This window comes from Culex pipiens, chromosome 2 (assembly GCF_016801865.2).
Source record: "Culex pipiens pallens isolate TS chromosome 2, TS_CPP_V2, whole genome shotgun sequence".
In the NCBI taxonomy this organism is placed as follows: domain Eukaryota; kingdom Metazoa; phylum Arthropoda; class Insecta; order Diptera; family Culicidae; genus Culex; species Culex pipiens.
In genome coordinates, this window is record NC_068938.1 from 47,922,052 (window position 1) to 47,935,401 (window position 13,350).

Here is a 13,350-nt window from a genome sequence, read left to right on the forward strand (position 1 = left end):
TACCCTCTAAACAACAAAATAAAAGTTACACCGAATGGCAAAGAGCGAGGACAGAACAATAGCAAAATATCGTCGTTTCAGCAACTGCCATAAAGCGCGAACATAAAAAAAAACAAAAACAAGTAAGCACTAGTAGTGGATTGTGAAAAACCTGAAAAATGATACCAAAAACAGTATAAAAAAAAACTCCGTGTAAAAATCTACAAAAAATACTCATTGTTAAGTTATTTTTTAAGCATTCAGCTGTGTAAGAATACAGAGAGAAACTAAAAAAAAGATAAAACAATTATATTTTCTTATTTATTATTTAGAACAAGCTGTAAATATCTGAACCAACTTATTTTATGCCTTTCCAATGCTTCCCTTTTCCCCCTTCAGCAAAATAAAAAAAACAGTGGCAACCTTTTATTTCCATTACTGACACACACACCAGCAAATGCAACCACGCGCTAATCAGAAAGCACAAGTTTAATCTTATATATCTGTGAGAAAACGGAAAAAAGTTGAGAAAAAAATTATAAAAAATATTTCGAAAACGTACCTAAAAAATTTAATTATTACGAAACGAAACTGAACAAAGGGCGAAACCCCCTTTCATAAGTGGTAAACCATCCCGTCGTGTTAAGAAACTGAAAACAGGAAGCAAAGCAAGAGTAATGGAAACAATGTGTGTTTGAATGTGCACTAATGGTATCGAAAGAATAAAATAAACGCAAAAAAAAACAATACAAAAAAAAGAAATTATTTATCAACACACACACACAACCACAACTGAGAGAGACAAAAAACAAAAGAAGGTCATCACATCAATAAGTAGCAAAAATTCTTTTAACCCAAAATAGTAGCGAGACAAAAACGCAAGCAGGCGAAGACGTGAAAAAAAACATAAAATAAAATAAAAAAAAATAGGTCCAATCATTGTTCTTCTTCTGCCATACGCAAATATATTTCTGCTAAAAACAACAAAACAAATCGAACACAGACTCGCGCGCATAATCACACAAATGAACGAGAACAACACAATTTTAGCAAACGGAAAGTAAAACGCGATAAAGGAAATCTCTTGAAGAACATAAAAATCTGTGACAAATGTGAAAAGCGAGGGCGACAAGCGACAAGCAAGCAGCAACATCGTGAAGAAGAAAAATAAAGAAAACGTTTCAACTTGTAGTAGAGATAAATAAAGGAAAAAAGCAAAACAAAACAAAAAAAACTATGTATTTTTCAGAGTTGTTTCCAATGAGAAAAAAATATTGATTAAAAAAGAAAACAAGGTAAAACAGTAAAATAAAATTCGTATACCTGATGACCAGCAAAAAACGTAATGAATTGTGTTTTTAATGTTTCATGGAATTCTTCGAAATTCTCAATGTTTTTATCATCAATTGGGTCCTAAAGCCCTATGTCAACGTTTATGTACATCGGTAAAAATCACGATTAAAAACCATTTATGATCACTTTTTTTCATTTTAATGCAAAAAAAAATTTACAAGATAATATTTTTTCGCTGGATTAAACCCTTTGGAACGAGCAGTCATGTAGGACCTTTTCTGACAAGAAGGGCCGTGAAGTTATTTTTTTTAAATTCAATTAAAAATACATTTTAAATCCTTTGCGGCCGTTGTACTTAGAAAAATAAGCTTTATTGTTGTGAAAAATAATATCACAAATTTAAGCTTAATTTAAGGACCCAATTGCAGAAAAAAGGGTTGTTACCAGCCCGGGAACATGTTGACAGCTGCCATACAAACTGAGTGTACCCCTTTTTGTGGGCCCAGTGGGCCTAAGATGGCGGCCTTATATATTATCTAGCCAAACTTTTGGCAATGGCGAATAGTTTAAATAAAAATAGTTTTGGCCTTGTTTCGGTTAAAAACGACAAAATAAGCAGACTGGAATCATTTTCTTAAAAATCTTGTTTAGAGATACGCCACGTTCAAATATTAGTCTAGAACAGTTGAAATGAGCGTGCCGCGAAAGCCGTCACGAAATAAAAGTTTCCCATGCAAATTTTGAGTTGCGTATTTAATGGGCGGACTCCGACGAGGCTCATCGGCCATCTGGCGGTGAATACGCGCAACTCACGAAAACTGTTATCTTAGGACCCGGCTGGTTGTTACGGAAAAGTCGAAAAAAATCCGCGTCAAATCCGCGCCGACTTAAAACCTAATCGCGAAAATCGCGACTGACATACAAAATAGTTTAAAAGCACAATTTTTGCATAGTGAAAATATCAATACAGAAGTAATTGACTAAAAAAATTAAATCGTTTATGTTTAATGGCTCCGTCGAAAGGAACGCAAACACCCCTATTGAAAAAAAACGCTCAAAGAAAAACAAAATCTCAATTTAAAACGTGTTCAACATGTTCAAATCATAAGATTAAAAAAATCGAATACCTATATAAAAAATCATAAATCTGGGGATTTTAATACAATTCGTTTTTTTATAATCCTCACCAAAGTAACTGGGTGCTGAATAGTGGTTCGCAAAACGGCCTCAATTTTGAACTGTCGAAGTGGAACCAATTTACTATTCGCCAAAAGTAGAGAGTATTGTGATCGATCATTAAAAATTGTTTATTTTTTTTATTTTTTTGCAAGAATGAAAAATTTGTGGCTTTTGAAAATCTGGGGTTGAAGTCAAGAAACCTTAAGAAAGTTGAAGGTGAGATCGTATTCTTTTATCTTTATGAATGGAAGTTGTTTATAGAGTCGATGCGGTTGTATCCAGCTGTCTCTATTGTTTGATTCCGTTTGAAAACCTGGTTAAGTGAAAATCCTTTTTGTTTGTTGGATCAGCTTCGCTAGAATTAGCGATGTTTTTTCGCTGGATCAGGAAGAGCTGCAGGATTCCAAAATCAGCCAGGGAATTTATCTGCGACATCGCAGAATTACACTCTCGCCGCAGTTCTTCGTCACCCGTAGAAAAGAAAAATCTCTTCTAACCTATCGAAACGCGACAATTTTCCAGCAAAAAATGTCAAAATTTAGACAAAATAAAACTTCAGGGTGGCCACTCAAGTCGGGAAATCGGGAAAGTCGGGAAAAAGTCGGGAATTTGCCAAAATCCGCCAAAAATCGGGAAAAAGTCGGGAATTTAAGAATTTTTTTTTCTAAAATTGGGAATTCTGAGCATATTTGCTTGAAAATTATTTTTAACTCTTGAATAATTTTGTGATATTTTGTACAATTTTCAAATTGAATTCACTCATTTCTGCTTTAGTAACTTACTTTAAATTTAAGGTTCTATTCACTATTTTAATATATTTGAGTATAGAAAAGCTGTTAAAGGCATTCAAAATCTTAATGAATATTGGAGTCTTTGACATAGATTTTCATAACATTTTTTATGAATCAAATGATCGCTATTATTTTTTGTTCATCAAACAAGAGGTAAAGTTAATGAAAAACTAATATAAAAATAGAGCCTAATGGCCAGCTTAGAATTATGATTCAATTTAATTTTGTCACATAAATGAATATTTGAAAACAGATTCCAAAGGTTTTTTGTGAATATTTTTAATTGTTTAACTTAATTCTTTTAGTAATTTAAAATATGTTTTTTTCCCAAATGTTGCCCTTGAACTTTTTTTTTGTGAGTATGGGTAAATTACCAACCATAGATTAAGCTTGATTTTCAGTTTTCGGAAAAAAATAAATATCGAATAAAATCCAAAATTGAAAAACTTTTTTACGTTTTAAAAACATAAAGAAAATATTTAAATTGCAAAAAATAATCCAAGAAATTTTGAGTTATTGCAAAATCGTTTAAAAAAAATTGTCTCTTCAAACATTTTGCTTAAAATAAGTGGGACAACATAAAATCATATCAAACTGAATTTTCATTGAAAAAAAAAACAGTTAAATAGTGACCACTAGATAATTTAACATTGATTTGAAAATTCAATATCAAAAATTACAAAATTAAAAAGAGAACTTGGCAAAAACATTTTTTTTTATACATTCCTTGACATTTTTCTAAATCCTTTGAATGAATAATAACAGAAATTGTGTTTTAATCATTCAATTCAATTCAATTCGGTTTTATTGGTGAATTATCATTAAACAATAAGTTCTTTTGGAATACATAACAGTGTTTTGGAGTTCCTTTCAGCTGTGTGTTACATCATAATCCATTTTGGAACAATTGTTGCTTGTAGCTAAGGGGTTACCGAAAGTAAGCAAAATTTAAGAAAAAAATCTTACTATGTTTTAATCATTCTTTGATTTAAAATGATGATGAAGTTTTAAAAAAAAGTTCATTTATCTTTAACTTTTTGTCATTTCCAGTTGAAACGAAGTATCACAAACTATACGTTTGCCAATTTAAAAAATGACATGGAAGTTATAAGTATTGTTGAACTTTTGATTATTTTTTCTAAGACTTATTGTTTGTGTTTCTACTCTGAATCATAATAATGAAATTCCATTTTTGAAGTTTTTTTTTAATTTGTTGTTTAATTTCTGTATTTACAAAACATGCCTAAATTTGGATTTTTTTTTAAATTCATTGAGTTTTTTTTTTCGGTGGTGGTTATTGACTGTCTTATAGAAAGTTTTATGTTTGAAATCTTTCTTTAGATAAGAAATGCCTATTATTTGAGCATTCTGGAAAAGTCTGGAAAAAAGTCGGGAAAAAGTCGGGAATTTGAAAATAGAATTTGAGTGGTCACCCTGAATAAAACACATACTATTGATTATAAAACAGCTCATATACCAGTAAGAAAAAAGTCATGCTTGTGCTTGAACAGTCTCCTACTTTGTGGATGTAAACAAATTGGGATCATTCGAAAATCACGTTACGCATTCTCTCTATTCATCACCCAGCAAAGTAACACTCTGGAAAATCGAAACACGAAATTTATATCACTTTCTTCTAAAAATGTCTTTTACCGAAAACAATAATATTTAAGAATTTAAATAATTAAATATTTAAAAATTTAGGAATTTAAATATTTAAAAATCTAAAAATTAAAGAGTTTATGAATTAATGAATTAAAGAATTGAGGAATTAAATAATTAAAGAATTTATGAATTTAAGAAAACAAAAATAATTAAGAATTTAAATAATTAAAAATTTAAGAATTTATAAATTTTAGAACTTAAGAATTAAGAATTTAAGAATTTAAAATTTAATAATTTAAGAATTTAAGAATTTAAGAATTTAAAATTAAAGAATTTAAGAACTTAAGAATTTAAGAACTTAAGAATTTAAGGATTTAAGAATTTAAGAATTTAAGAATGTAAGAATTTAAGAATTTAAGAGTTTAAGAATTTAAGAATGTAAGAATTTAAGAATTCTAGATTAAATTTTCAAAACAACCTATCCCTCATGGGTTTCCTATGCAGATAGGACCTTTTGAAAATTTAATCGAGAATTTAAGAATTTAAGGATTTAAGAATTTAAGAAATTAAGAATTTAAGAATTTAAGAATTTAAGAATTTAAGAATTTAAGAATTTAAGAATTTAAGAATTTAAGAATTTAGGAATTTAAGAATTTAAGAATTTAAGAGTTTAAGAATTTAAGAATGTAAGAATTTAAGAAAAGTTTATGAATTTTTAAAATTCCAGGACTCATAAAAAACAAACTAAATATTATAGGCATCGATTTTCATATTTTTTATTTTTTTTATTTTTCAATTCATAAAAAATTAAAAACTTTAAAATGTAAAAAGCTTCACAAACAATAAAAGATGTGAAGCTCTAAATGTTTGAAATTTCTTAAATTTTATGAATTTTTCTGACATCCATTTTTTTTTAATTTCTAATGTGTTAATCTTAAAAAAAATTCCTCCAAGAACCTCAAGTGTACCCGATAACACGCGATCAAACCGCAATAGAGTTATCTACGTGCACATGTATTGCGTGTACGTACACGAAAAAGATTGAGGTTAAATTTTGTACCCGCCAGCAAAACAAATGGTGTGCTAGTGTGCGTGAGAGCAGGCTTAGATAGCACTATTCAACTTTTCTTGAGAGTTTTCGCCTGCCGTGATGAGTCTCCTTTTTCGCGTTGTGAATTTTCGCCTTTCGAGATCTAACCTATTGAGTTATCGCCTTTTGTGGCTATGGCTATCCCAAATTTGTATGACCCAATATCACCCCTTCAATTCAATTTTAGCTTGGATTTTGTTTTGTTTTTCACATAGTGTGATCATGGACGGGGAATCTAAAACTTATGAAAGAAGAATATTTTGTTGAACTAAATAAAAATTTTCAAGGATATGTGATACACCACCGGAATTGAGACACAAAAGGTTGACACAACTCTCCATTCTAAATTAATAATATTGTTTATTAGAAACATGCACAGGTGCGTCATCGTTAAATCCGGACTCACATTCGTTCGGGATCTTTCCTTTCTTTGCTAATTTTTCCCTATAATTCGCACCTTGTTCACTTTCGGTTAGTCCTAGGCGATATTTGCGATTTAAGAGATTCCAGTCCGAGAGAAAAACACATCATTTGTGCTTGGTTAGTTTATTCGAGAGTTCCCCTGCTACCTTCAAGGTAGAGAGAGCAAGACAGGCTGATTTTTAAGCGTATAACTGGGGTTTGTGACGGGTGGCGACGACATTTTTGTGCGCAACAATTGAACATAGGAAAACATGCTGTAACATCATCTGGCACAACGATTCACAAATGGGGGAAGACTCTCTCGGGCGCTTACTCACCGGTCGCTTTTTTAGCGTGCCAGCTGAGATAGTTGGCCTGGGTGGCCGCTTCGTACTCCTGCACGAGCGCGTCCACGACGTCGCGGCTTTCGTCAAACTCGCTCAGATCGTCCTTGAATTTGTCCTCGCGCTTGAACTGATCGAGGAAGGCACCTCGTTTGCACAGTTTGTCGTACTGGTTGAGGGCGCGCTCGAAGAGAGAGCAGATGCTGGTGTGGTTCGCGAGCATGAGGCCGGACACGCGGTGGGTGCTTTGGACGTACGGGCTGCTCCGAGACAGGGCGACCTGGATGCTGGCCGGTCCCCAGTTGATGAACTGAGCGAGTTTGCGCTCGCGGATGCGCTGGATCGATTTGTGCACCTGGGTCGGGTTGACCTCGCCCTGGATGATGTTCAGGATGGAGATGTAGCGGTGGTGGTTGGTCTTGTCCGGGCCGGTGGAGACCATCATGTTCTTTGGCTGCAGCAGACGCCGCATCACGTCCAGCACGGTGGTCTTTTGTACGCTGACGGTGTCCGTATCGGTTGAGAGTGGAGTGTAACCGGTCATGAGGAAATGCAGCTGGGAAGTTGGAATTAGCGGGGCGATGAGTTCGATCAGGTTGTTGTTCATGTACGAAGGATATCGCAGGGTTGTTGTGCTGACGGACATGATCGTCGACACGAGCGTGTTGATCTGGGTGAAGCTGGGATTCTCCAGGTGTAACCTGTCCGTTGCGATCCGGTTCAGCGCGGTGTTGTCCAGCACGACCACGCAATCGGCGCAGCTCGTCAACCGCTTCAGCGTCAACAGACTGTTGTACGGCTGCACGACGACGTCGCTGATTTCGTCCTGATTCGGAAACACACTGTACGTCTGGACAAGCTTCTTCGGGAAGTGATCCGACAGGCGCTCCATGATGTACGATCCCATTCCGGACCCAGTTCCTCCAGCTATCGAGTGACACAGCACGAACCCCTCCAAACTGTCGCTGCCGTCCGCCTCGCGATCTATGATATCAAACACCTCCTCGTGCAGCTTCTCCCCCTGACTGAACCCAGAAGCCCAGTTGTTTCCCGCTCCACCACCGTCCTTCGAGAGATACACATTCTCCGGATTGTACAACTGCAAGAAGAGCAAATTCCAAATTAATCCAAAACCCCAATCAAACAACCAACCACCCTACCTTCGCATACGGCGAGGTCATGATCGTGTGGATCACCCGCGGCTCCAGATCCAGCAGCACCGCCCGCGGAATGTAGTGATCGTCGTCCGCCTGGTAGAAGAACACATCCTTCCGGTCGATCCCGTCCGTGGCAAAGTCCTGCAGCACGCCGGACGGCGAAATGCCGTGCTCCAAACAAAGCCGCTTCCAAAACTCAAACCCAACTGCAAAACAAAGAAAAAGTACATTAAGATTCCGTCCAAAACTCACAAAAACAAGAACCTCACTCTGGTTGCCGCACTGGCCCAGCTGGAGGGTGATGATTTCGCTCGGCATGCTGGCGGTCCTACTTCGCAGGAGGAAAAGGTCACTTTACACAACTAGGCGCGGCCACGAAAGCGGCGATTTTGCGTGCGGAATTTTGCGACGAATCTGCGGAAAACATAAAATTCACGATTTGCAGAAAAAGTTGCGCGGAAAATGCTTGACTTTTTGCGTTTGAATAAGTCGTTACGAATGGGTGGCCCTGTGTTGACGTTACGCGCGATTCGGCGGTGACAGCTCGCGGGCAAGAGGGGTTGGGATGTTTACTGGGCCTTTTCAAAAATTGGTAACGCCTTGTACGATAATTAAAAATAAATGAAAATTAGGTTAAATGATTTTTTATTTGTATGTACATATCAAATTTCAACAAAATAAATACACCCTTACCTAAAATCATGATTTTTTGAGTTCCAAATCCCACTTTTCATACGAATTTTTCAGTTCAACCCATATAACCATTTTTATGGTTGTAGTACCTGAACTCGAAAAATCGTATGAAAAGTGGGATTTGGAACTCAAAAAATCATGATTTTTGGTAAGGGTGTAAATACTAAAAAAATTAGAAAACACAACAAAAAAAAATGTTCCTTTTGAATAATAGTGTTAAATTTAAGATGTAACGATAGAAGTGTGACAGAGAACCATTAAAATAGTGACAATAAATCACATATTTTTAAGCAACAAACTATGCAAAAAATAAAAAAAAATAAAAAAAGAAATATGCAAACAAAACGAAAAAAAAAAACAACAAAACATTATTAAATACAAAAATGTATTTAATATTAAAGCTAAAATAAAAAAACGACTTGTACCTAAAAAAAATCGATTTACAAAAAAAAAAACAAAAAATTAATTATTAAAAAATGAAAATAAAAAAATCTTAAAATACAAAAAAAAATACAAAAATACAAAAAGACAAAAATACAAAAATACAAAAATACAAAAATACAAAAATACAAAAATACAAAGATACAAAGATACAAAAATACAAAAATACAAAAATACAAAAATACAAAAATACAAAAATACAAAAATACAAAAATACAAAAATACAAAAATACAAAAATACAAAAATACAAAAATACAAAAATACAAAAATACAAAAATACAAAAATACAAAAATACAAAAATACAAAAATACAAAAATACAAAAATACAAAAATACAAAAATACAAAAATACAAAAATACAAAAATACAAAAATACAAAAATACAAAAATACAAAAATACAAAAATAAAAAAATACAAAAATACAAAAATACAAAAATACAAAAATACAAAAATACAAAAATACAAAAATACAAAAATACAAAAATACAAAAATACAAAAATACAAAAATACAAAAATACAAAAATACAAAAATACAAAAATACAAAAATACAAAAATACAAAAATACAAAAATACAAAAATACAAAAATACAAAAATACAAAAATACAAAAATACAAAAATACAAAAATACAAAAATACAAAAATACAAAAATACAAAAATACAAAAATACAAAGATACAAAGATACAAAAATACAAAAATACAAAAATACAAAAATACAAAAATACAAAAATACAAAAATACAAAAATACAAAAATACAAAAATACAAAAATACAAAAATACAAAAATACAAAAATACAAAAATACAAAAATACAAAAATACAAAAATACAAAAATACAAAAATACAAAAATACAAAAATACAAAAATACAAAAATACAGAAATACAAAAATACTAAAATACTGGGGGTGACATTGGATCATACAAAAATGCTGAAATTTGTCCTACAAAAATGCAGAAGTTTTTATGACCCAATAAGGCTTTCTCGTCAGAAATTTACCAACATCAACACAAAGTATGTTTACATGACAGCTGGACGTTTGTTTGCATCAGATTTCCTATCTCGTTCTAGCAATTATTTTTTGTCAGACGAATTCTAGCTGGTTTTCTTGACTGAACGCGCGATATGTCTGCCAACCAACCGGACCCTAAGATGACAGTTTTCGTGAGTTGCGCGTAATCACCGACAGATGGCAAGTGGGCCTCGTCGGAGTCCGCCCATCAAATACGCAACTCAAAATTTGCATAGGAAACTTTTTTTTCGTGGCGGCTTTTGCGGCACGCTCACTTCAACTGTTCTAGACTAATATTTGAACGTGGCGTATCTCTAAACAATTTTTTAAAGAAAATGATTCCAGAATACTTATTTTGTCGTTTTAAACCAAAACAAGGCAAAAACTATATTTATTTAAACTATTCGCCATTTTCAAAAGTTTTGCTAGATAATATCGAAGGCCGCCATTTTAGGCCCACTGGGCCCACAAAACGGGGTACGCTCAGTTTGTATGGGAGCTGTCAACTTGCTCCCGGGCTGCCAACAGCTCGAGCTTTCGAGATCGTTTGCATCAGGACACTGTGACGAGAAATTCGTAATTTTTGGGTTAAATTATATTTTTTTCACTGGGCCTAGAAAGCCTTATTTTAAATAGGACGTAGGCTATATAGGGCCTATAGGGCCTTCTGTAAGGTAACCTTAGAAATTTTAAAAGAACAAACATATAAATATACAGAATAATAGAGGTTTTGCAGCAAAGCAAAGCAAAAAGACACATGTCGCCACCTATGAACAAGTAGCGTAAATTGTTTTTACCTTCAAAATTTACATTTTCATGATACATTACCATATTTCCAACATTTTGGTGTACAAATTTCCAATATTTGTTTTACTCTTATATGAAAAAACTGTAGAATTAGACAAAAAAGATAGGAATTTGAACTATTTTTTACAAGAAACTATTCCATAAATCAATTGAAATTGTCGAAAATACTTAAATAATTTCGAAACGCGGACACATAATCCTGTTTTATCAATTATTTGGATATAAGTTCGTATAATAATTGTGAAAACTGTGTTGTTTGATGTTTGATGAACTTTAATTTCAAATTTATCTGAACGCTGTAGTTATTGCCAAAACAATAAAATAAAATAAATATTTGAGTTACCAAAAATCTAAAATATTCACTGAAACATTTTATGGGCTTCTTAATTTTTAAGTATTTCAAATCATGTTTTTGCGCACCCAAAATTTACTCTTCAGTGTTTAAGGCCAATATGCTCTTCGGAAGGAACCGGTCAAGAAAAATTTCAAATGGGCAACAGCGGCAGAGTAAGCAAGCCAGAGAGGGTGAAGAAAAGCCCCAAGAAATCGCTCCCTCTCCTTTGTTCTGCTGTTCGTAAAGCTGTTTCTTGACCCCTTTCCTTCCGATCAGCGTACTAGCCTTTAGCAGCAAAACAATAATTTGTGTTCTTGCCATAATTTTTTGTTTCTAAATTAAAAGAAAAAAAACTTTTACAGATAAAACGATTTGCTTCCTTAAATACATGGTAGTATCAAAAACTTTTCTACTTTTATATAGAAAATTTTGAGCTTTCTACGAATATTCACTATCGCGAACTTTTAATCCAACGAACATTTTTTTTTAACAAAACAGTTTTTTTTTTCGTTGTGTTGGCGTGAGATCGGGCCTTTATAACACTTCTGTGGTTTTTTTAAATCTAGAGTTTTTTTTATTAGGTCCTATAAACATATGAAAGACAATGGTTTATTGGTCCTTTTCAAAAAAAACTCTGGAAATGACCTTTAAGCTATTGTCTTTCATATGTTTATATGACTTTTTCAAAAAAAAAAAAAACACTAGACCATAGACTAATAAAAGACTACACAGTGGGCTCTGAACCATGACTCAACCTTTTTATGACCCCTCGGCACGACCGGTTCACTGTCAAAAATGATAGATCGAAATGTCATCAACTGGCAGCTCTGACTTTGACATGACATTTCGCGCAATGTAATTGTTTATGTTATTGTTTTGATTCAAACGGAACAAGTTCCGGATGAGGACGGTGATTACTAGAGTGAACCATCGTCCGGGGGAATCTTGAGGGTGGTCGAATTTCTAGCGATTCACATTCCGCGTGTCTGCTGAGAGATGGACGCGCCTACGCTAGAAGGTCATTCCGCGATTCGAATGGCAACTGGGCCTCACCATCGAGGGCAACAAGCAGCTTTCGATCGATTTCAGACTTTTAATCGTCATCCTCCCAGAAAACGATCATGTGAACACCGTCGGGTTTGCCAAGCACAGCCGGCGTATCTAGACGCGGGCCGCCTCCGGTTAGTACCGCTAGGGCAAAACCGACTTCCTCCAACCCGTAATCTTCACCCTGAGAGGCTAGAAAGTCATTAGAGACGCTATCTAGACCACGACGTACTGCACCTACTTTAAAAACCTCAACACGGCCAAGATCTTTGCCAATAACTGCCAACTTGGCATTCCCAACCCCAGAGTTAACGTCGTCAAACAAAAATTCGTCCTCGAACCAGCTTCACCGACAAAGAGTACGACCTCCCCGGGCACCGATATGGGCGAGCTGTACGCGGGGGCAACAACTGGAACTGGCAACCAGGAAGTGAAACAACCCTCCGCTCAGATTGTCAGCAAGCAGGGGCAGGGCATTCCATCCTTGAAGTTACCAGCGGAGTTCAGCACAGTTTGTTCCAAAGGAAGTCCGGAACCGAAACCCGAAACAAAAACGCGGTTACTTTATATCATATAGGTACTTGAGGGTTTATTTATGAAAGCTGTTTAAAAAAAAATCACAGTTCTTCTTGACAACTCCTCGTTCCTCTGGATGGTTTTCCTCAGCTCCAGAATGGCCTTCTTCAGCAGCTCCTTCTCGTAGGCGTTCACCTTGAGCTGACCAATTTTCTTCTCGAGATTGTGTTACCCAGGAGCAGCGGCGTGGAGAAGTAAGTGGCCGTTCATGGCACGGTACAGGGCGAGGGCAAAACTGGTCCGGAGTAGGCCATCGAGAGCGTGGCGGAACTGGCATCGGCCTCCTGAATATGTTCCGTCAGGGCGGCAATCTTATCCTGGGGAAGCTCTGGGATTCACTGAGATGATATTCTCGCCGGAGTGACCTCTAGTAAATCCCGCTCTTTCACCAAACAAATATTACTGCACAGCTGATTGACTTTTTCGCAGCCTGCTGCCTTGATTGCAAAGCAAAACAAAAACAAACAAGATGCACGCGTAAATCAGCACAAAACGAAATCGAAAAAGTCAGCGCTGCCAGGTCGATCTGTCATACGAGGGGCTAGCCGATGCGGTTCACCGTGGTACCCGCGGTTCACATCTTATGAGTCATACCTT

At 34.9% G+C, this 13,350-nt stretch overlaps 1 protein-coding gene across 1 annotated transcript; it reads right to left on the minus strand.

The window, feature by feature from the left end:
• Positions 1-6,467: 6,467 nt before the first annotated feature.
• On the minus strand, positions 6,468-8,347 carry LOC120428322 (tubulin gamma-1 chain). The gene is made up of 3 exons (XM_039593319.2): positions 8,110-8,347; positions 7,844-8,046; positions 6,468-7,782 (listed from the first exon to the last, which is right to left on the minus strand). The coding sequence occupies exons 1-3, from the start codon at positions 8,156-8,158 to the stop codon at positions 6,670-6,672; spliced, it is 1,365 nt and encodes a 454-aa protein (XP_039449253.1). The 5' UTR covers positions 8,159-8,347; the 3' UTR covers positions 6,468-6,669.
• Between the last annotated feature and the right edge of the window lie 5,003 nt (positions 8,348-13,350).

Coding starts and splice junctions, on each gene's coding strand:
- LOC120428322 (XM_039593319.2), bottom strand. CDS start 8,158: ATGCCGAGCGAAATCATCACCCTCCAGCTGGGCCAGTGCGGCAACCAG. Junction 8,047..8,109: donor GGGCCAGTGCGGCAACCAGA/GTGAGGTTCTTG, acceptor TTTGTTTTGCAG/TTGGGTTTGAGTTTTGGAAG. Junction 7,783..7,843: donor TGACCTCGCCGTATGCGAAG/GTAGGGTGGTTG, acceptor CTCTTCTTGCAG/TTGTACAATCCGGAGAATGT.